General features: G+C 40.1%; 1 protein-coding gene across 1 annotated transcript in view; it reads right to left on the bottom strand.

Moving 5' to 3' along the window:
* Positions 1-1,457: 1,457 nt before the first annotated feature.
* The window catches only part of adcy8 (adenylate cyclase 8 (brain)), a 114,587-nt gene continuing 92,123 nt past the window's right edge, over positions 1,458-23,921 (bottom strand). The window contains exons 11-18 of the mRNA XM_046051554.1: positions 23,100-23,189; positions 21,712-21,884; positions 18,309-18,387; positions 11,659-11,817; positions 7,149-7,295; positions 4,822-4,914; positions 3,257-3,371; positions 1,458-2,923 (exon numbers count right to left, since the gene is read on the bottom strand). Of these exons, the coding sequence (XP_045907510.1) occupies positions 2,424-2,923; positions 3,257-3,371; positions 4,822-4,914; positions 7,149-7,295; positions 11,659-11,817; positions 18,309-18,387; positions 21,712-21,884; positions 23,100-23,189 (1,356 nt within the window). The 3' untranslated portion in view covers positions 1,458-2,423. The remainder of the gene's footprint in view (positions 2,924-3,256; positions 3,372-4,821; positions 4,915-7,148; positions 7,296-11,658; positions 11,818-18,308; positions 18,388-21,711; positions 21,885-23,099; positions 23,190-23,921) is intronic.

Below are 23,921 nucleotides of genomic sequence, written 5' to 3'. Positions count from 1 at the left end.
TATCACTCTCTTCAGTCTAGTTCTATTCTTGAAAATGTGATATATTCGTGTTAAAATCAGTGGGAACAGTAAATCAATCGTGTCTGCAGCTGAACTGTACAGATGATCAGGTCTGATTCTAATAATGTACCATCAGCTTACTCAGTCAGAGCCCAGATGGTTTGGGATCATCCAGCAGGTGTCTGGCTTCATTTCCAGCTCCTCCTCTTCACGCTCATCTGACGATGTGATTCATCAAAACCTTCTCAAGAAGAAGACGAAGAAGACAGAGTTCGTTTTCTGGTGTGGAAATGAAAGCGGCTGTTTTTAACTGCAGTCAGACATGAAGCTCTCACAGCTCTGATTCGTTTCTTTTCTGCATCCAAGTTAAAATCAACAGAAAGCTCAACAGCCTCATAAGATGTTCTCAAGTTCTTTTCATAGGATGTATTACACGAGGTGTCAGGCTCCTTTGATTCTTTAATATACAGTCCTGAGGTGAAAATATATTTTCATGGAAAATAAAGGCGTAACTGAACTCTGATCTGGACTGTTCAACAACCTGAATGTATTTTTTGTCTCGCGTGTTGTTGCAACAGCTGATTTTCAAGCCCTTCGCAGGATCACATAGCAGTATGTAGTAGGGCTGCAATGATGATTATTTTCATTGTGGATTAATCTGTGGATTAGTTTTTCAATAAATCACTTGAAAATGTAAATCAGTGTTTCCCAAAGCCCAAGATAATGTCTTAAATTGTTTTCTTCACAACCCAAAGATGTTAAGTTTACTGTCATAGAGGAGTAAAGAAACCAGGAAATATTCAGATTTAAGAAGAAGCTGGAATCAGAGAATATTGATTCTGAACTGATAAATCGATGTACATCATCTAATTACTGCAATACGCCGACATCTTTAGACAGCATTAAAACATATTTTTATTTTCATTTATAAAGAAAAATGTGTATAGACTGACTGCCATGATAAAAGTGTAATTTCTGTTAGTGTCTAAGTGCAGGCTGATATTTTAGACTGTGTTTAAAAACAGTAAATAATATTAAGGAATTGGTGTTGGAAATCATATAATCACTTCCCAATACAACCTTCTTAATTCTGAGACAAGTTGTGCAAATGAGACAAAATAAAGGCAACCAGACACATGGCTTATATAAAAAATTAGACGCCATTTTATTGTGTTCTCATATATAAAAGAAATACAAAAAAGAAACATCGACACCGGGCGAGGGAAAGAGCGGGACAGGGTTTCTGGGTTTTGGGAGGGGGTGGGTCGGTGGCCTGGCGACATAAAAAGCGGAAGTGGAAACGACAGGAGGAACGTCAGACAGTCCGAGGGAACAGACATCGAACAGATGAGGGTGGATGAAAACAGAACGCAGCGGTTCCGTCCAGCCCCTCCCTCCCTACCCCACCACCACCTCCTCATCCTCCTCCACCTCCTTCTTCAGGAGCAAAGTGGAGTTTCAGTTCTACTAACATTCATCAAAAGCAGAGCTGTTTCAGGACGCAGGAATAATCTCATTGGTTGAGTAAAACCTGAGCGGTAACGAGCCAGAGAAACCTTTTCAGAGCACATTTAAGCTAACTGGCAAGAAAAGTGAAAAGAAGTAACTTTGGTGAAATTATGCAAGTGGCTTTGTTCATTCATACAGGACATTCATGATGTTAAAAGGGCCGCAAAATAGTTCTGAAAGCCAATGTGTTAGCTAAGCTAAGGCTAACCCACTAATTAACTTCAAAAGGTGAGATGGTTTATGTTCAATAACCAACTCATCATTCAACTCATGTAGAAAGTTTTTTCCCAGGGATCCTGCCTTTACCTGGCTGTAGGATTAAAGTGTCCTGTGGACAACAAAGTTTCTGTTTACATTCAGCGTTGCTCACTAAAACACTAACACACTTCCTTACAAGACATTTGGAAAGTTGATATTTCGAAAGTTTGAAACCTGAATTGTTTCCATCCATGGATATTAGCTGGCAGTCTTCTTCATTGCCTTTGTTGGTGCATTACTGTGTTTCTTACTGCAACCTGTAGATCAGTGGAATAGTGTGAGACCATTACCAGGACTGTGTATCACCTCACACCTCCATTTTAAGATTTCACTAATCACAGCACACACCATACTTGCTACTCACGCACGAGCATATTAGAGCACTATGCTCTAAAAAGTAGCGATGACTGGTCAGTTGTTTTCCCAATCACAGATATGGGCGCCCATTCAGAGGTCTGAAACCAGATGAAGCTTTCAGTACTGGAATGCTAAAAGTGCTACAACTCCTGAAGAACTTTCCTAATGTTACTTAGCCAGAAAGTCAGTGTGTGAAGCTGCACCAACTGAAGTTTAACTCAACCACTGGAATCTATTTTGCCCGAAGAGCAGCTCTGCCTCTGAGAAATTTGAGTGGAACTAAAACTCCAGTCTGCTCTTCAGGACAACTCAGTCTTATCAGCTGCTTCAGTGTGATGCCCCCCTCCCACCTCGGAGCTACCGGGAGCTAACAACGTCCTCCGGTTGTAGTGGTGGTGGCCCTTCATGATGCCCGAGTTGTTGTTCTCATTGAGGATCTGCTTTTGCTTCTGCCTGTTGAGTGACTGCACCAGGCCAAGCACCACGGCAGCCAGCGAGTACTGGCCGGTGATTTTGCGCGGCTGCAGGATGAGCGGGTTGGGCTGCACCCGGCCCAGCAAGAAGTGTGTTCGGATCTTGCCCTCTTGCTCGCTGATGCCCTTCACGTAGATTTCGCCACGGTACTCAAAGGCGAAGCCGCGCTCCTTCAGGATCAGATAGGTCTCCTCGTGCACCTGGATCTTGCCGCTGACCCCCGTGCTGTCCATCCTGCTGGCCAGGTTCACCGTCTTCCCCCAGATGTCGTACTGAGGCTTCTTGGCACCGATCACACCCGCCACCACCGAGCCATGGGCCAAACCTGCCAGAGACACACAGGTGATCAGTTGTCACAACTCTCGAGAGGATGCTCACTTCTCCTAGACCCTTGTTTTCATTTTTAAGGATTTTCATTGAAAAATACAAATTATTATAATTACTGTAATTTTCTTTAAAGATTAGTAATTCAGTTTCCACCTGGATTCCATGTTTACACACATGAAACAAATTGTTCATGTTATACAGTTCACAGTTCAAAGGGCTGGGTGCTGAGGATGAGTCAGAAGTCAGTTTTTGTACCTTGTCTGGTGTATGAGAGGAAGTGGAAGACATGTAGTCGGGAGGGAAAGATTTCAGAATGACACGGAGCTCTTACCGATTCTCAGCTCAAAGTTGTTGAATGAGTGCTTGTTGATCTCCTGGATGCTCTCGTTGAGGGCGATGGCAAAATCAGCCAGCGCACACAGATGACCCCACTTATCTTCACATTGCTGTGGGAGGCAGAGGAGAACAGAAGAAGAGTCTGAGTCAGCTGAACGCCGGGACTCGGCTGTCGTGAGGACCAGCTGGAGGACAGATGTCAGAGAGATGAAACTGGAAATTTGTCAGTTGAGGGGTGAGGGATCAAGTGTGTCGACGTGTCAGAGGAAAAACATTTCCAGCCTGGCGGTGGGAACTGCTGCTCATCAGTAGCACGTACAGTCCAGGTGTCACTGTGGTGGACGTGGAAGTCACTGATGTATTATTTTGGGTGCATATCCGAGTATAAGATGGTACTTTTACTGTGTGTTTATTTTTACTTCTACTACTATATATATATTATACTAGATTATTGAGTCATTTTCAGAGTATTTTATTCATGAGATTTGGTTCGGTCCCATCTGCTGTGACGGCAGTATCTCAGCTTCTGGTGGATTTGCGCCTCGACATCACAGTATGGCAATTCAAGAAAATTGACAAAAAATAATAATAATCAGCTTGAGGTTTTTAAAAAATTTTGTTTTCATATTTATACACACAAATACAGCAAACTGTAAGAGTAAGAGTAACAGTTTTTGTGCCCTTTTCATTAAAAGTCCATGGTATGTATGCAATGATAAATAACTGAAAATATTAATAATTTAGAATTTTCTTTCACCCCACATCAGCACTTTCTACTTGTATGATATGCAAATAAAGTTGTGTTACTATAAAATAACATGCTGAGTGTATTCACAGATGAAGATGGGCTCCAGAGGTTTAAGTGAAAAAGGTGTTTATGCAGAAAAAAAAACATGTTAATATTAATGATTAATGAAAAGTTGTTGAAATTTATTGTGTTAGCATTTTTACTGAAATGTATCATGTTGGCTAAAGTACTAAAAAAAAATCAAACAATTCCCAGCCCCTTACAACCTCTCAACACATGGAGGCTCGATACTTGATACTTGAGACCATGAGACCGTTTTTTCCCCTCCCTTCCTACATGTTTTTAATGGCAGAAGAAACTGTTGATTTTGAAGACAATATGGAGCAAATTAAAAATGGCTTAGAAATCTGCAATAATATAAATTAAGTTATATATAACTAAAGTTCACGCCTCTGTCTCTCACTAGTTCAACCACCGGCGCCTCATTCAGTTCCTCACATTGCCGTGGTCTTTGTTAGTGAACAAGCCCAGTCTGAAAAGGTATAACACGTCAATGAGCAGATGAAATCCACCATTAGGCTTCCATCTGAGACGTTTGGAAAATTATAAACAAGTCTATCTAATCAAATCTATCTGTCAAATTAGCAATTGCTGCTTGTGTCTTGTGAGCCTTGTTGAAGGGGGGTTGCCAGATAAAGAAATAACACTGCAGGGGACCATCAATCCACACCACACAAAGCACCACATGATATGCCTTCCTTGGTGCTCACACTGGTACAGCATGAAGTTAAAATGAACATGGAGGATCTGACCTGTTTTTCAGGCGAAAGACCAGAGACGGCCATGTAGGTGCTGCCAATCGTCTTGATCTTCTCGATGTCCTGGAAGCGTTCCTCACCAAGCAACTGTGACAATTGATACAATGAGAGATTTCCAACATTTAAGTGTTTACTTTTGTGATTTAAAAAAAACTTTTGCTAAATGAAATGAATCCAGTTAGATTCCAACATTTGATCTGGATTTTACATGACTCAAGAATTCCCACTTGACTAGAAAAACTAAATCAAAGTTTTATGCCAGCTCAGTTTTCCTGACAAAACACCAAATGATTTATAATTTTTACAAAACTGTAATTTTTTAAGCATTTCTGAATTTGATCTTAAGCATGACAAGGTTTTAATCAATGAAAATATTGACACACAAAATACTGGTAAATGTTTGGTGTTCATATGCAGCAGCCATATATAAATGCAGCACACATAGTGGATGAATTGTTGAGCACTAACATGGCCTCTATCATCTCCAGGATAAAAGATAGAATAGCCCTGCCTACCTGAGTGAAACAATGAGCCCCAGCAACAGAAAGAGAAAGGGACAACACTACAACACTGTGACAGACGCAGATTGTAAAAGAAATGAGATGTTTCAAATAGATATACAAGAACTTATGATTAAAATATTCCATTTGAGATCCTTACACCTGATTAACTGCTTGTTATTGTTTCCTTAAAAGTGCCATTCTGATCGTATTGTCTGCTTCTAATATTAAGAGTCTGAAAAGGTTCTCAGTCATCCAGGTCATAGTTATGCAAGGAAGGTTAAAATCAAGGGCAACTGGACTCTGTTGAAAATCCTAGAAGACGTTCCGTCTCTCATCCAAGAGACTTCGTCAGTTCTGACTGACTGGTAGGGAAACTCAGTCGACCATAGTCGTCATGCTTGTTAGAGACACCTGAGGCCACGTCTGAACGACCATAGCTGGCATCTTCACCTGAGGCCAAAAGTGAACGTTTGTTTATTTTCCTGGGAAGTGATGACAGGACAGCATTATAAAGGGATGAGGGACGAAATGTCTTTTAGTATCTTCAACCAAGTCTAGCTGCCCTTGATTTTAACCTTCCTTAGATAATATTATGAATCACTCTGCCATCTCACTCTCAGTTTCTCAAGGCGAGTTCCCTGATGGCGAAAAGAGAAGTCTGTTTGTGTTTGAGGAAAAAGTGTGTGAAAGAGAGGCGTGTGGCCCGAGGCAGCAGAGAGCGCAGCTGGTGTCTGTCGGTCTCTGCTCTTATTAGGAGACTTTGACATTTTCTGTCACAAACTCAAGTTCCTCTAGACTTCAGTCAGTCCACAGGGGACCAAGATGTGCCAGAGTTTTAGGAAACTTCAGCAAGCGTGCTAACTCATACTAACCCTGAAGCACAGAAAATTATTGACACGCCTTTTCTTCAGCTTGTCAGTTTCAGAAATCAGGACACTTTTAACGTGCAAATTTCAATTTAAGTAGTCTGAGAAACACAGGCCTGAACAGTGAATCCTAAATTCAAAGATATCCTGAATTAAACCTTTAAGCCTGATATAATAAATAAATACAGAATAAGAAAGTGGATTATAACAAGCAGGATGCTTTCAAGAGGGAGGGACGTTCAAACCCTCGATACAACAAAACAGCAACTCTGCCGCCTGACTGACTGACAAACCGACTGACATGAGAGTGTGGGTATACAGCTCTTTTATTTTGGCACTGTTTTTCTGCCTTGTAGCTGAACTACGTTTAGTTACGTTCTTATTGTGTATGAGATGATTTGATCTGAAATACTTTAAAGAACTGACAGTGTTTTCTTCTTCTTCGATTGGACAGAGGGAGTATTAACGTGAGGAAAACCTGCATTCATCTGAAAATATTTTTGGTAAGTACATACATACATTTAACAGTACACACATTTTTGCATAGATATCATTGGACTTCCAGTTGACTTTGAACTTCTTTATCTTCATTAGAAAATATATAATAAGAACCACAGTCCTGCCAGTCCAACTACAGAAAATCTGAAAAACCCTTCTGTAACTTGTAAGGGACATCAGTACTGAAAGAAAGCTCCTTCTGGATTTATCTCTGTAGTGTACTTGAAAAAAGCGTCCTCAGTATTTTGCACGTTGAGTGTTTAGTGTCTTCTGATAACCTGCAGACATGAGCTCTCCTGTTGTTCTTGCCTTTGCACTAATCACTTCTGAAGTGTTCTGGGAAATAAGATGTTTTAATCAAAACTGGAAGATGTTGACGACACAGACGGTCCCCCGCATGTTTTAAAGTTGGGCTGAAGTAGACGCGGGTGCACTTCAAAGTCTGCATTCTCACCTCGTCAAAGTCAGCAATAATTTCGTTGAGGAGCCTCAGGCACTCGACTCCCTGGTTATTCATCTCAGTCTGGGAGTAGAAGTCGGCGAAGCCGGGGATGGATGCGAACATCACTCCCACAGAGTCGTAGGACTGGGAGTACAGCTCCTGTGGGGACAAACATCACAGATTGAGCACTTAATGATCACATGGCTCCTGATGGAAATGGGAAATAAAACTATTTATTGTTCATATACAACTTAAATACAACAAAATTCCAAGCCCAGTGGTGGAAGAAGTATTCAAATCCTTATAAGTACATAAGTAAAAGTACCACACTAGGGGAGTTTTTTCTCATCTGAGTCGATGGTCTAAGGACAGCGGGTGTCGTATGCTTTACAGATTTTAAAACCTCCTGTAGCAGATTTGTGATATTGGGCTATATACTCACACTCACATCCACATCTAAGGACCAATTAACCTAGCCTGCGTGTCTTTGGAAGGTGGGAGGAAGCCGGAGCACCCAGAGAGAACAAACAGCCCGGTTTTCAGATTTGATTCCGATTTTAGAGCAGATTCAAGAGAAATTAAATAGTTTATTTAGCTTAAGAAGTAGGTGAATTTTCTCATCCTGTCACAAACATTCAAAATGAAAACACAGATAGGCTACATGGAGATCACTAGATAGGAAGCGACTGAAAAATTGCAATCTGAAAAGTAACTAAAGCTGTCAGACAAATGTAAAAAGTACAATATTTCCCTCTCAAACTCAATGTTAATAATTGCCTTGCTCAAGAGCACAGTGATACTCCAACATGTGCAGCAGCAAAGTGGTTGTACTGTTGCAGCAGGTGAGATTGCAGCTGCACTACACTGTCTCCACCACCGGGGAGCAATGTTGCCACATAGCCGAGCAGCGCAGCAGGCCTGTTGACATTAAACAGCGTGTCCTTACATGCTAATGTCACATGGAGTAATTCATCACATCATTATGGGAATATTTTCAGAGTAGGCTGGTAAACATAATGTCCAGTCATAGTTCAACATTTCATATTAATAATTAAGGAGAAGTCGGGCGTCTCTCTCTGCATTCTGCTTGACTTTTCACTGTAATTACACACTTATGAAAATCAGCCTCTGACTTTACTGTGACATCCTCACTGACATTATGCACACTTAATGAGCTCGGTCAAATGTCAAAACTTCAAAGTGAAAGTTGGTAAAACCCGAACTAATTTAATTTCCTTCCTGCATCTCTGTAGGATCACGTCAGTCAGTGTTCTGAGGTTTATTTGGGGTTTCACGCTGCAAGTGTAGCCTCTTTAGCTATTGTACTACTTTTCTACACCACATAGATAAATGGATAAAGATGGCAGACAAATGAAAGTAAACCCAGCACAAAGTGTGTTCCACGACTCACCATTCGTCTGATTAGTCTGTGCTCACTTCAGTTGTTCAGCTGGGTTGAGATCAGGTGAATGTGAAGGCTTTGACATATGACTCACATCATTTTTAAACTCAAACCGTTCAATGAGTCCTTGTAACTTAATGTCCTTACTGTAAAATACGTCATAAAGTTGATGTGGTCCCCTATTTTTTTCTTGTCTTTTTCAAACCTGCTTCGCGACATCATTTGGTTCAACCAATTAGCCTGCATGACGCATTTGCATTACAAATCGGTTGGTGGAGATCTTAATGTGTGTATTAACATAATTCCATTTTTAGTTGAATGACAAGGACCAGTGACTTCTGAAGGCACTTTAAAAGTAAGTGAAGAGCCTTACTTTTTTCTACAGTATTGAATTTCTTCTTACACAATGGTCTAAATTAGTTCCACACAGAGAAGTTTACAGATAGAGGAGGAACAAAAAGAACAATACAGTTCTACGGGATGTATTTAATGCCTGCAGCAACTCAAAATGAGCCTAACTGTTCTACTTTTAAGCACCCTTTTCATTTAAATCTGAAACACCAATAGCACAGGAGAAAAAGGACTCAGATCACAGGATATAAACCACTAGCAGCTGAAAGTGCTGCTGAAGGCCCTGAAACGCTTGCTGCGAGCGCCTCTAAAAAAATAAAAGCTAAACAACCTAAAAGTGAAAATGCTGATATAAATGACTCTCAGCGTTCTGTGACCTGATTAATTCCAAAGATCATCAACACCACTTCAGGGGTGTATGAGCCTATTAATGACCCAGTGCTTCAGTATCTAAATCACGGAACAATAAACATCCTGATTAATAATGTAAAAAGTGATTAGGACCCAACCTATCCTAATGGATGCATTTTTAATCATGTCCTTTTTAATTAGGAACAGACATGGGAACAGAATGATACGAGCTCTCCTCTCCTGACATTCATAATTCATCGGCCGCTTGCCTTTTGTTCAGGAGGCAACGGAAGATTGGAGTCAGTAATGAAGGAGCCCGATGAGGACAGACGAGGGCAATACAGCGATTTGACTCCATGTGTGTGATAACTGTCCTCTCTGTCGACCAACACAATCAGTCATTATCAAGTGTGTGAACGAGCAGAACCAAGTGAGAAAGAAAGATTTAAAGAAGCCATTTTCTTCTCCTCAACAAAACAAGCTAAAATATTTTAATTTCTTTTTTGTCTGAACTAACATCAAACCTTGGTGATGGATTTTTAAATAGCTTCATCCCACAGTAAACTCATCTTCCATTTTAATAGCTCTTTACAGAGTAACGCTGCAGTTATCAGCCAGCCTTTGATAATGACGTCCCCACACCTTTTTAAAATGATCACCATCTACAGTTTCTGTGTATTGCAAGTACGGTATGGATAAAGGAAGGAAGGCATGGTGGTCATAGTTAATAAAATGGCGGCAGACTTAAAATTGCAGTTCTGTAATTTGACCACGACAACCTAGCCTGCATGTCTTTGGATGGTGGGAGGAAGCACCCGGAGAGAACCCACAGCAGACAAGGTGAAAACATGCAAACTCCACACAGAAAGGTCGGGGCAACCGGAGTTTGAACACACAACCTTCTTGCTGTGAGGCAACAGTGCTGACCACTGCACCACCGCACCACCGCACCACCCTGTAGACATTCCATGGCTTGTGAATTTCATGACTGATCAGCACTGCGCAAGCCTCAGATCACCATGTGGGAGGTGTGCAGGAGTGATGTAAAGCTCACTGCCACTGGACTCAGTGGTGGAAACGTGTTGTCTGGAGTGATGAATCCCACTTCAACATGTGGCGGCCTGGGTTTGGTGGGAGGGAGACACTACTGCACTATGCATTCAGACAGCTGGAGTTTGGTGGAGATGGTTAGTTTCAGTTAAATTAATCTGTAATGTTACAGCACTCAGTTATATTTGAGAAAACAGTGTTCTTTGTGGCAACAGTTCAGAGAAGACACTTTCTTGTTTCAACATAACCATGCCCTCAAGCACAAAGCCAGCTCCATACAGAAACGGTTTTCTCAACCCCATTCAACCCCTCTGGGATGATCTGGAACGCTGACCTCACTAAAGTACTTACGGCTCATTGGGAGCAAATCCCTGCAGTCTGGATGTAAAGTCTGAGTCTACTTTTAGCTATGCAGTGTATGTCATATTACAGTAATCAAGACTAATTTAAGAAAACACATTCAAGGATGCAAAGAAGTATGGTATGATTTTAAAAAACAAGTTTAGCAGTGTGATGTAAAGTTCATGAAATTCAGAAATAAATGGGTTAAAATGTGCACAAACATTCACCAGCTTTACAGAGGACCTAGCAGATTTGTGTGTTAATGTGTGTGTTCCCATTCTAGAATGTTAACAAATGCGGAACAGCTCTATTCAAAGGAAATTAATAGTACAAAAGGAAAAGGGCAGCAGCGATAAGGTGAACAAAGAGAGAAACTTTGTAAAGTTTGACTCTCTGTAGAGTTTGGGCAGCTGAGTCACTGCTGCGACGAGAGACAATCAATGTGTTCTCTGCTGCTGACTGACAACATGTTATTAAAATCAAATCAAATGCATGTGACCAAAAAAGCTCCCCGGCTGAATGAACCGCCCCACCACTTCCCTCTCTCGCTCTCTGTACAGTTGTTTGGAGTCTTTTCTTTTCTTCGCAGGCTGGAACACTGAGGCTCAGGGAACAAAGTGCAATAAACGCAGGGGCTCTTTTTAGAGGAGGTCTGCAGGGGAAAATTTAGTGTTTTTATAAAGCAGCAGCTTTATACATGCTTTTCCAGCATGCTTTATTTTTACATTTTACTATTCAGCAACATTGCTAAAGAGATGTCTGATCAGACAGGTTGGAAACAAACCTCCAGGTTAGACAAACGTTCTGTTGTAAACATCTATCACAGTTTACAGTTTTCTGAGCAATGAGGGATTTTTACCAACAGAGTTTTAGATCAACTGGATAAACTGGTTTCCAACCAGTCTGACAAGTCAGACTTTATTATCAAAGTCAAAATAAAGTTATTGTCATGCGATAATACTGTTGGAGACACTTTTCATCTGAGAAAGAATTCATCTGAGCTGTGTGACAGGGTTTTGTGTGTACCTCGTTGTCCCGGTCCTTCTCCAGGAAGTGTCGGGCCACGTGGCTAGGCAGGATGTTCCTCAGCATGTTCTCGTTGTGTTCTCGCAGCTCCTTCATCTCGTTGATCTCCTCTTTGGCCTGGACGCGCCACAGGAAGTCCAGCCGGGCCGTGTACTCCAGCTAAAGACGGAAGAAACACAAAAAAAGTCATAACCGCTCCCCACATGATCATCACCTCCTCTGTCTCTTCTCTCAGCTCAGTCTCTTTCAAGTCCATATAATTCTGCTACCAATAGCAGATCATCCTCCATGGAAACCAGTAGTCACTTTTCAACCCTGTACATACTGTACATTTTTTAGTCTTTGTAGTACTCAGAGATACAAGTGACTTTAATTGCGTTGTGTTTTCATGCTCTTTTATGTATTTTGTAGTTGTGGGGTCGTTTGCTTACGTTGCTGGGCCACTGCACCTGATGAAAACACGCCTACAGAGTCCTGAAGAATCAGGTTTGGCAATAAGTATGTTTCTTTCAGAATAAGCAATTGTTATTCAGTCATAAATAGGTTATGTTAAAGCGAGATATGTCTTTTAAAGCCCCTGAGCTTGGTTTAAAATGTTATTGTCTCCTCAAAACAAATCTTTCAGTCTACTGACAAATCTGCTGGAGTTCACCATTTGTATGAGTCAGACACATACTCATCCTGACCCTGCTAACGCTGCCTGATGCAGTGACTTGAGATTATCTTCACAGAAACAAATAACCGGGACAATTCAGTATTATTTTCCATATCCTCCCAACATTTGGTGCTACTTCTCGAGCCGCTCAAGCCCTGAAAATCCCTGCTCCTTTCCAGACAGATTTAAGACTTTGTTAATTGCGTAATTACTTAGAAATGTAACCAAAGATAAGGGGAAAGTCTGTCGTTTATATCATTGAGATGATGGAAAGGCAGCGGTTCCATAATGAACGGCTAAATTAAAAAATGTATTGGATCAATTATGGACGAATGCAATCAATCTGAAGTGTGGCAAAAGAATTCTAATAGGCAACACAGATTGCTTTTTTGAATGCACAATTCATACAAAATCATTTGAATACATTTGAGCCGAACAAAAGTTGCTACCATTTAGTTTGTACTTGTAGGGGGAGGAGGGTGGATCCCTAATATAGAAAATGAAGGCAGCCTGTGAGGTCTCTCTCTGGCAACGGTTTTGTGATTAATCTTGGTATCAATTAGTCTCTTAATTATATGAGCGAGTACAAAACTTCAATCTCATTTTAAGTTTTTCTAATTAACAATGCAAAGCCTGCAGGGCTGGTTTGGCGTGGGATAATGAAATGGTGGCTGGTGAAATAAGGGGTCGCTCAGGCGTTAACCAACATGACCTCCGCAGCACACAGCTGGGTGACACTTTCATTCAAAACGGCTTCTATTACCTCTCAGAGAAGTCTAGAAAAAACACTCACTCCTGATAAGCATTTTACTGCTTAGAGCTGCTGTCATCTTTCACACTGTGTGATCATGTTTTCTGCAGAATAATGTTCAGCTGCACAGTCATATGCTCTAATCTGATAGCCTTTTACCCAGCTAGGCTTCACATATATGAGGACATTAAACACAGAGCAGATAGGCAAACATTAAAGGCTGGAAAAAAATGTCATTGCACTAATGTGGAGAGAAACTATTATAAATATTACTTTTTGCTCCACTTCATTTATCTGAGCTTACTGGTTACTTTGGACCTTTAGATTTAATATGCATTTTAGACATCATGAAGCACTGGCAATGAGAGCAGTGGCATAATTACAGACCGGTGCAATGCACCAGGGCCCAACTGATTACAAGGGCCCATGAGAGACAGCAACAACTGCCATGTGGATCGTGATCAGATGCCGTCGGCACTATGTTGGCATAATGAGCTGCTGTGCTTTTCTTGATTGCTATTTGTTCTGTGGTTATTGACAGACTGTGTCAGCTGCTCTGTGTTGATTTGTTACTGTAGGCTGGCAAAAGCTATTTTGGTTGTTTGATAGTTGCAGACAGCAAGTTTGAGTTGAGGGCAGGCTATAAGATTTGTGTTTGGCACTCCGGCTGCTGTCCGTGGTGCTGAGCTGATGAAAGGCTGCAGGTTTGCAAATGCGCAAATGAGTCCTGTGTGTCTGTACCTATGGTCAGAACGTCCGTGTGTACACGAACATGCTTTTTGGGGTGAGGGTCACAAGGAAAATATTTGCACCGGGGCCAATCACAATTATGTTACACTGCTGAATGACAGAATGTCTTTGAGATCAGCATGTAATCTGTCAAAATGACACAGCAATATTCATTATTTAAATATGTATAGTCTTTCCACTAGGGGACAATCTCCTTATAAAGTTATATTACTATATACTATATTATATATTGAGTTCTTATGGCTTATGTGTTACATTTGAACTTTATCATCTCTTTGGAGCTCATTTTACAGCTAATGCTTTTACTGAAGTAAACGTTATAGCACTTTTCTGACCGTGTCCCTCAGCTGTGGAACTCCCTGTCCCATTATTTCAGGTTAGCCAAAGATGTCCTTGAAATCACTTGTAAAAATTCACTTTGGTCAGAAAACCTTTTCTTAAATTTTTAAAATAATTTTAACCTGTTTTTGTATGCTCCTCCCTGTTTTACTTTTTGTTTTATTCTGTGTTCTCTTCTTAAGTTATGTTGTTTGTGTAAGCTTGTGACGTGAAATGCTATAAAAATACTATTATTATTATTATTATTATCATCATTATTATTTAAACTTGTAGTAGTTTAAAAGCTTAGCCAAACCTTAATAGTAGACTTGCCAGATCAGAAAACGAACTGATGGTTTCTTACGGAACACAATGCAAATGACCTATTTTGTTGTTTAAGTATGACAGTTATCACATAAATCTTTTAATTACTCTGTCAATTCATTGTTGTATTCCTATATTGCTGGTCCCATTAGGTAAAGACCTCGCCTAATCTAAGGGTCTTAAAATGATCAACAATAAAGTGGGGTGTCAAAACAAGAAACCCTAATCATTTCAAAATGAGAGCCCTGTCTGCAGCTTAATGAAATGCTTCATGTTCCCTGTGCTTGATAATGTAATTACTGCTCTGACAGGAAGCAGTGTTCATGAAGAACAACCTCATCTGGCTTCACCGCTCTGTTAGTAGTTTATTATGTAAAGGGACTGTGGCTCATTTTCCTCTGCTGCCTCTGAAGAAGCAAAAATCAACGTCATATGGCACCAAACAATTAAAAGTGTCAAAAAAATGCTAAAGCTCAATACATTAACTTTATCAATAAGTTATTACTTAAATGCACAATGATGCATTTTGAAGAGTCTGTTGTTTTGTACTGTAATCATCTATCTGTCTATTCTCCTGTATCTTTTATCAAAGATGCTTTCAAGCTCACATAATAAGTTGTGTGCCTACAGTGTCAAAATAATGTAAAGGGAAAATGTGTGCGTATGTTGTCTTGTGGATTATTGTGAAGAAATCATACATAACAGATTCAGTGAGCACTGAATAAGAATTTCATTGATGTTGCTGTGATGAAAAAGGGTAGGAAGAACAAAAGTGAAAGAGTCTCCTCCATCTTTCTGCTCTAATAGGGTCTCACGACACAATAAAATAACTTAAACATCTCTTCTGAAAGAAGCACTAAAGTGTTACGCCCTCTGTGTGTTTTCTCAGCAATAGATGAAAGTACTGTGAGTTTTCAGCTACAAAGAACAGAAAAGCTTTTGTTCTTGTTCCAGGATCCAAATGTTAAAGCTGCTTTGGTATTCCATTATTTAGTTTGGTGATATTTTACTTCTGTTTCACGTCATCCTGTTTCTTTTGGATTTCAAACCTACTTCCCTTTAAACATGTGAGTGATCTGTCAGTTTCGGACAGCTGTAGTTCACTGCAATACAACAGATGACTGTTGTTGTGACAAACCCAATTAAGTTCCTCTCAAAGAAACTTACATTGACTACTAAACGTTGGCTTAAGAGGATTCACAGTGTTGTTTTAAATCAATTTCACCCCGGTGACAGTGTAAACATATACAACATGTCTGAAACAAAAGAATTCGGATTTATCAAAATATAAGGATGGGAAAATGACAAGATGGGAAGATATCACGTGCCATGAAGAGTTTCCACTTTTTCCACAGCAGGAGTTGAATCACACACTCAACTTGTTTGCAAAGGGCCTAACACTCTTCTCTGCAGAGGTTCACAATGATGTTTACGTGTAGGCCTAACTCAACAAAAGTATAATTCCAGCTTAAAACCCTCTGCATATATTTGAATAACTATAATTCCAGCCTTGTGGAAATGTTATGGAAAGTATATTTACAGTACATCAGCTTATGGAGCCATATGGAGCTGCTGTCTACCTGTTCTTTCAAAAAAGTCTAAAGGGCTAAGATGGAATTGAATTTTAAAACTTCTAACTCAAGGCTTCCCTCGCAGCAATGGCTCGGGGGTAGAGTGGTCATCCACTAACAGTAAGTCGGTGGTTTGATCCCCGGCTCCCCCAGTCTGCAAGTGTCCTAAGGCAAGACACTGAACCCCAAATTGCTCCTGGTGGCTGATCCATCGGTGTGTGAATGAGTTCATTTCTGTGTGTGAATGGGTTTAATGTGACACAGTGTAAAGTGCTTTTAGTGGCTGAAAAGACTAGAAAGCCGCTATTCAAATACAGACCATTAACCATAACTATTTGCCTTTAAAATGTATTTCAAATTGCTATTATGTTGACACAAAAACTGATCTGGGTGGTATAACACAAGTCTAATATTAAGGTAACTTTTAGGAAACAAGGTTGTAAAATAACACCTGCTGTGAGCCTGAGATTGAGAAATTAAAAAAAGGGCTTTTCTGTTTCCCACTGCCAATTTTACCCCCCAAAACTTAATAGAAGATATTGCAGACAGAACCAGTTATCTGACCCAAACCTGACACATCAAACCATTAACACTGCACTAAAAGGAAAGCTAAAGCATCACATTTTGCACACCTGCAAAGAGTAAACAGCACTCTTTTCTCTTGGCCTGATGTATCTCACAGAAACAGCTTTTCAGAGCTGTGTGTTGCACACCTCATTGTCTCTGCTTTGCCAAACAAGTGTTAGAATTGACCCTGGGAAAATCAATATGCCACTGGATGACTTCAAATGCAGTTACTTTTATGGAGCTACAAAGGGCCTTCAATTACGGCTGTCTCTCCTCCACCGCTGACCGATGCCAGGCCGCTGAACTACATGATCAAAGGTTGCCATAGAGAGAGCATGAAAGCAACGCAGTGATACCAGTTTCCTCCAGGCTGCGGACTCTGACTGCATCTTTATAAAAACTGCATGTACAATGTATCAGATGTGAAAATGAAGTGGTTTGTTTCTGTTTGTCTTTGTATCTGAAGAAGTATCACTCAAGTCAGATAACACACAGCAATAACACCTACCAGGATGGTTTTCTCTGGTATTATGGCTGTTATAGAGTTGGTTCCCCATGTCTTTGGTTTGTGAGCCCATAAAGAAGTGTCTGCTCCCCTTCGTCATAGCCTGCATGTGTTTACGAGCAATTCCAACCAAAGACTGTATTCTTTTCTTTCTTATTTTATTGATTTATTGTACAACCTTTTGGAGAGATTTATCAGTCCCTCCAGGATTTTCACAATCGGAACGTTAACCAATAACCAAATTTGACCTATCTTTGCAGATTCAAATGTTGTCGTACATCAGCTTGTCACTTTTACAAGATGCAGCAGACAAAAAAACCCCGATCTTCTTTACCAAAGCGGGGGTAAACTGCAGTACTGTGGTAGAACATAAAAGGAAATCATCTACTGACAAACAAAAATAGGGTTAGGGTTAGGCCCGCAAAGTCCTGGAGGGACTGGTTACTGATTCAACTATATTTCTAAAGTTGAAAAAATCATTTACCTTTGCAGTTTTCACTTACTCCCACAATTTCATTGCATAAAAACGGCCAAGAACATCAGAACTTTCATTGCAGTTTTTTTTTAAAAAGCTATCAGATGTTTAAGACCACAACAATCACAAAAGAAGACCCGTGAAATCCTGGAGGGACTGATTTATCCCAAACTCCACATTTGGAGCTGCTGTGTAGTGGTATAGTATCTAGACTTATTCAGGTTGTAAGATATCTGTTTCTTAGATTTGATGATACAATTAAGGTGAATGGGATTTGGATTGTGGTGCTCACAGAATTGAAAAATGACATTTCAAATTTTCAACAGCAATATATGTTTAAAGACGCAGTGCCACCATTTCTATTGATTATAATTTGAATCACAACACACAAGTTGTAAAAACCATCAGGTTTTAAACAAAAACTGAAAAACAAGAAAAGCAGAATAAAAAAAGAACAAATAAAAACAAGAGAAACATTTTTTAAGGATTTCAAATATAGTTATTAATACTAAGGCCAAGTAAAATCAGGAAAGGCACTCCGACAAAAATATGTTTTAAGAAGGGACTTACGTGCTGGTGCGTACAGTACTACACACCAGCATGGTCAGATATATAGCAGGGCAAGAGGCCATGAAGAGCCTTGAAAGTAATCAGTAAAATGTTTTAATCTAACATACTGGGCGATTGATAAAACTTTGCTGATGGTGAAAGTGTTGAAGCTGGCGTGGTCCTACCTGCTGGCCGTGGTAAAACACAGCGAGGAGGAACATGGCCATCAGGAGTAAAGATGTCTCTTTGGTCCCCAGGAAGTTTCTGTTGGAACACAAAGAGAGAAGGAAGAGTTTTGTTAATTTGATGCTCTTCTGCTATTTCATTGATGCAAAGTGTAGCAATCGTTGAACAATATCAAGTAAAAAGTCATGTATGTTTTGCTTCAGCTCTTCATGTGACAGAGGTGCATACTGTGCATCACTTTTTAAAATTTAAATACTTGTTGTTCTGCTTTTCATTTTCCTTAGTTTTTTTTAACAAACAAGATATATGAACAACAATCATGTACATGTTAATCAGTGTCCTCATTTCATATCACCTTTACTTGTGATCCAACACTAAACACTTCTTCACAAAAAAGCAAGATGTGCAAACAAAACCATCTGTCATTAAAGTCTAAAATGAAACTACAGCAAAATATTTTCTAAAATAAGAACCAATTCAGAGAAAAACCCTCTAAAAAGTTGAGTTTTTAGAAGTGTTTTATAGGTGACTCATCTGCCTGTTCAGTTTGTTCTGCACAACAGGGGGCCTGATGAAGAAACTTTCTTTGACTCTTTGTTTCCAGCTCAGAGTGTGGAAGGACAAGATGTCATGTCAAATCTCAGTCGTTCTCAGGATCACTGAGGATTAACAGCTCAGAGAAATGTAGAGATGCGGCTCTGACCATATCATAGAGTTAGAGACTCCCAAAAACAATTTAAATATAACCGTTAATTTGTTAACATAATTTGTAGCATAAAAAGAATAAGGTTATGGCAGTGAAATATAGTCGTATGTCTTTAGTATCCAAATATTGCCACAGAAGACACAACACACAGGTGACGAAAGAAAGAATGAAATATGAGCATTCGGAATTCACTAGGCATACAGATGGGCATTTCAAAGGTTTAGGACTACTCTTGTGGTTACGCTTCAAGTGATAGACACACTGGCTGCACCACAAAGTGTCATGTTACATGACTCGTGTCAAATATCCAGGGTGCGTATGTGATAAAGTTGCTGCTTTTCTTTTTTACTCAGATTTTAAAAAGGAGCAGGTTCATTTACACTGATTCTCATCTGTATTGTATGTCAACATTTGTCATGATTGCTGTCGTGAGAAGTATTATTGTAAACAAGGTCTTCTTGCAACATTTACAGTGCAGCTCAGGACATTTTTCAGTGATGAAAAACAAAGAACAAAATGGGGAGAAAACACAAAATGAGCTGCTGACATTCTGGAGTTACTAAAAATAAAAAATTAATTGTACTATGTAGTGAGTGTTTGCATTGCAAATATTTGTATTGAAGATTTTTTTTCAGATTTTAACCTGTTTTTATTACTCAAAGTTAACAGATAAAAACACATTTGAAATGATGAGCTTTATTTATGCAGCAATAGTATTTTTTCTAATTTGAAAACTAAACCACAAGAATACATTATAGCTTGCCATGAATTGATGTGACACCATTGGTAGCCTCCTGATCTTTCACAGTCTGACATGCAGCAGCTTAATCAACATCATCTTTGGACAGAGAATAACTCAATGCCATATATTTTACTTGGCAAGACTAAAATAGAATAATAATAATAATAATAATAATAGAACAAAGAAAACGTCTGCCACTGCATATGTGTGGAAAGGTTTTCTCTAAAACTGAACATGCTGTTAGTAATGTATTAATGCTATTTTACAATGGAAGAAACTAATTAATTCACAGCAGTGTTTTTATGAATTCCAGCACAAATGAATGAAATATTACACTAAATAGCTCGAGTGTTTAACGTTTTACAGTGGAAATCATCCAAAGACGTTCCTCTCCTTCTGAGGTCTTTTCATGATGACCTTCTCTCTCGTATCCCAGAAGGCCTTAAAGAAATGAATCTGACTCCTGTCAGTTCCCAAGCCTGTATGGAAACCTCTGCTTCAAGGAGCATAGTGCTTTTTGCTCTTAACAGGCCTTTCATGATTTTATGCTCAGGATGTCTTCATATATTGTCACTGTAAAGTCCACTGTTCTATCACTGACAACGCCTGTGAGATGAGTTTTCACACATTTGCACATTTATGTCCAGAATTAAGGTCAACGAGGCTCCCTGATGTGTTTTTGAAGAGGAAGAGGCGAGAGCAGACGGAGAAAATGAAGATATATTAATGTACCTGTCTTTACTTTAACACATGTACTTGGTTGATCTAAACATGACATTAAGGAGTTATTTTCACCAATTTGCCACCATTACTTATAAAACGTATGCAGCAAATGCTATAAAATCTAATGAGGTGATTGGCTGTACACAATGGGAAACAGTCTTGTACATATTAAGTTTCAGTTCCAAGTAGAGGAAGGTGGTCAGTTTCAGTCGTGTTTTTGAGATACTGTTCATAAACGAAGATGTCTGCGAAAATGTACCACCAATTTTTAAGAGGAGTCTCTGATTCTCCTGATTGTAATTTGATTACATATATTTTAACCCTGGCTCTCACTCAGATAACCAGGGTTACAACCAGACACTACATGGCCAAATGTGTCAAAAAAACAGACAAACTATGTAGATACCCAGACTTTGTTTCAGAAAGCGGGTTCAGTGAAAACTGTCAGCTTAAGATGAGGGAAACTCTGATCAGATGAGATCAGATAATCCCTAGATCAGTAACTTCAGAAACTTCTCGGGAGGAGGTTTACTTCAACAAACTCTGAGTTTCTCTTTGACTACTCCCCTCCTGCAACGCATGAAGCAGCTGTCTGACACACCATTTCATTTTCTCATTCACATTGTTGATATCAAATACCGAACGCATTCATCTGCAGATGTTTTTAGAAAAATCAAAATCCCGGCTAGATATTAGTTTGTTACGTAAACACTGTACAGTCAGTTTTCAACTGCAAACCCCAACAAAATTATTACTGGGTCGGACTATGACTTTACAGTCAAATGTCCATACACTAGCCTATAGGAATCCAGCGCTTTATCATTCATTAGGGAAATTCAAGTAAATGTTTTAACTTAAAAAGTTAAAACATTGTTAACTTTGACTTTATTCCACTCCTGTTTTATTTAGATAAATGTCATGGTCCACGTTGGCACGCATTCCTATTTTTTATAGCACCACTGAATGCTCTGCTCTTTATTTACCCGTTGCCATGATGAATCGGAGTATCGGAGCTCCATTGAGGATGGCTTTTTTTCATTCGCCACTCACGCGCGTCCATTAGGTTCAACATACTCAGAGTTGACAGAGTAACTCAGAGCTCAGGGTTAGGGTTAGGATTAGAATTTGTTAAGCGTCCTTTCTGAAACAGGGCCCCGAACATTTCAACCGTGTCTGATTGTTGAGCATGATGCAAAGTGTAACTTGTTGAACAAACTTCTAAAACACTCACTCTGTGTTGTGGTGGACGGTGTCGTAGCGAACAAACAGCGAGGTGTAGAAAGCTTCGGTCAGCAGTGAGTAGATGGCGATCATCACCAGCAGCACCGCCAACTTCAACACAGAGTTTAGCCGCAGGAACACCGCACACGTCACCATCGCAAGGACCCCCGTGAACACAAAATACTGGGAAAAACAAAGAAACATGTGTCCAATACTTTTAGTTTATGACCAAATCCCTGCAAAACTAATGACACTGCCACCATCCTCAGCTGCACTTTGCTGTGTTGAAAATTGAATCTGTGCAAGAAATTATTCTAGGGAGGATCACAGTTGAGATAGAAGGCAAGAAAATATCGGGCTGTTCAATAGCTCAGCCTTTCTACAGTTAAAAATTCTTAAAGAGGTACAATTTACTGTTGCATTTCCAGCGTCTTGGTGAACTACTAAGAGACAACTCTTTTTGGCCTCAGGTGAGGATGAGGTCGTTCAGACTTGGTCCCGGGTGGCTCCAACGACCATAACGACTGTCTTTACAACAGCCAGGAGCTCTTACAAACCAGTGGCATCGATCATTCAGACAATGACCCCACAGAGGTTAAATAGCTGAGTTTCCCTACCAGTCTGTCAGAACTGAAGAAGTCTCTTGGATGAGGGACAAAACGTCTTCTAGTGTCTTCAACCAAGTCCAGTTGTCCTTGCTTTTAATCTTCCTTGGATAGCTATGACCTGGATGACTGAGAACCTTTTGGACATACTAAGAGGCAGATTTTTTTTTAACTCAGGTTTCCAGTTATTAATTTCTAGTCTGCAAGCCCAAACTGAAATAACTGTGATGACGTCGCTATGACATCATCAGTGTTATTCCCTCAGACTTGACAAAGCATTTCCCCTTCACTGGCTATAAAACATTATAATGGCATCCCACTTCACCAAAGGCCTCAGATCTGCATGTTTTTGTGTCTAATCTCATATTCCAGTCAGGTTTTGTCCCAACATAAAAAAGTCAATAACTCTTTTTTTTATGTATCTAAAAACTATTTTAGCTATTATTATTAATTATTATTTAACACATGAGCTCTCCTGACCTCTGGAGAAAATAAGGTTGTGATATACATGTAAGGATATGTGACTCAAGCCTGGAGCTACAAACAAAACATGTTGCTGCCTTATTGAGTCCATCAATCAGCTGCATATTGTGTGAGCAAAATCACATAATGGATGTTTTCTCCGTGACGTTCTGATAGCTCCATCAGTCGCCGTTGTCTGAGGCGAGACCTCCCTCTGGGTGCGAGCAGATGCTGAGGATGTTTAATTCATCATTTTTCCGCTGTCGAAGAAGTGAAAAAACACAACAGATGGACCTGACTGCAAAATTCAGACACCTCATTTAGTCGGTACCTCTGGGTAGAAGCAGATGTCTGGGATGGAGGCCGACTCGTTGTACGTCTGGTTCTTGAAGGTGCTGGACTTGTCGAAGTCGCACCACAGCTGTGAGAGACCAACAGGGGGGATTATTGTTATGGTGCAGTGTTAAACTGATGCAGAGTCAGTGTAAAGTGGGTGTTCTTTAATCAAGCTTTTAATCTTCCAAAACGTTTGTGTCAGAAGTGCATAGCTCATTGTGAGTGAACAAGATGAGCTCTCTGCAGGAGGCTGCATGTTTCTGATCTCTTAAAGAAAGAATGAGAAACATTTTCATATTAACAAACAGCTGATCTGTGACTGAAGTTGGTACCCAGAGTACGCGAGAAGCTCTCTCGTAGCTCCGTTCTGCAACACAAAAGTGAATTTTGAAGCATTTAAATTTCTGGCTAGTTTAAAAAAAAGCTCAAGATGCAAAGTGCGCAAAAAACAGGTGATGTCCATCCATCCATCGTCAACCGCTTATCCTGCATACAGGATCCCGGGGGGCTGGAGCCAATCCCAGCTGACATCAGGCGAAAGGCGGGGTCACCAGGACCGTCACCAGTCACCAGTCCATCGCAGGGCCACACATAGACAAACAACCACTCACGCTCACACCTTAGGGACAATTTAGGGTCACCAATCAACCTAGGTCTTTGGACAGTGGGATATACCGGAGCACCCAGAGAGAACCCATGCAGACACGGGGAGAACATGCAAACTCTACACAGAAAGGCTGGGGTTTGAACCCACGACCTTCCTGCCTTGAGGCGACAGTGCTAATCATTGCATTACCGTGCCGCCCACAGGTGATGT

Source organism: Micropterus dolomieu, linkage group LG06, assembly GCF_021292245.1.
Source record: "Micropterus dolomieu isolate WLL.071019.BEF.003 ecotype Adirondacks linkage group LG06, ASM2129224v1, whole genome shotgun sequence".
NCBI lineage: Eukaryota > Metazoa > Chordata > Actinopteri > Centrarchiformes > Centrarchidae > Micropterus > Micropterus dolomieu.
The sequence above is the reverse complement of the archived record's forward strand: the minus strand, read 5'-3'. Positions and strand labels throughout refer to the sequence as shown.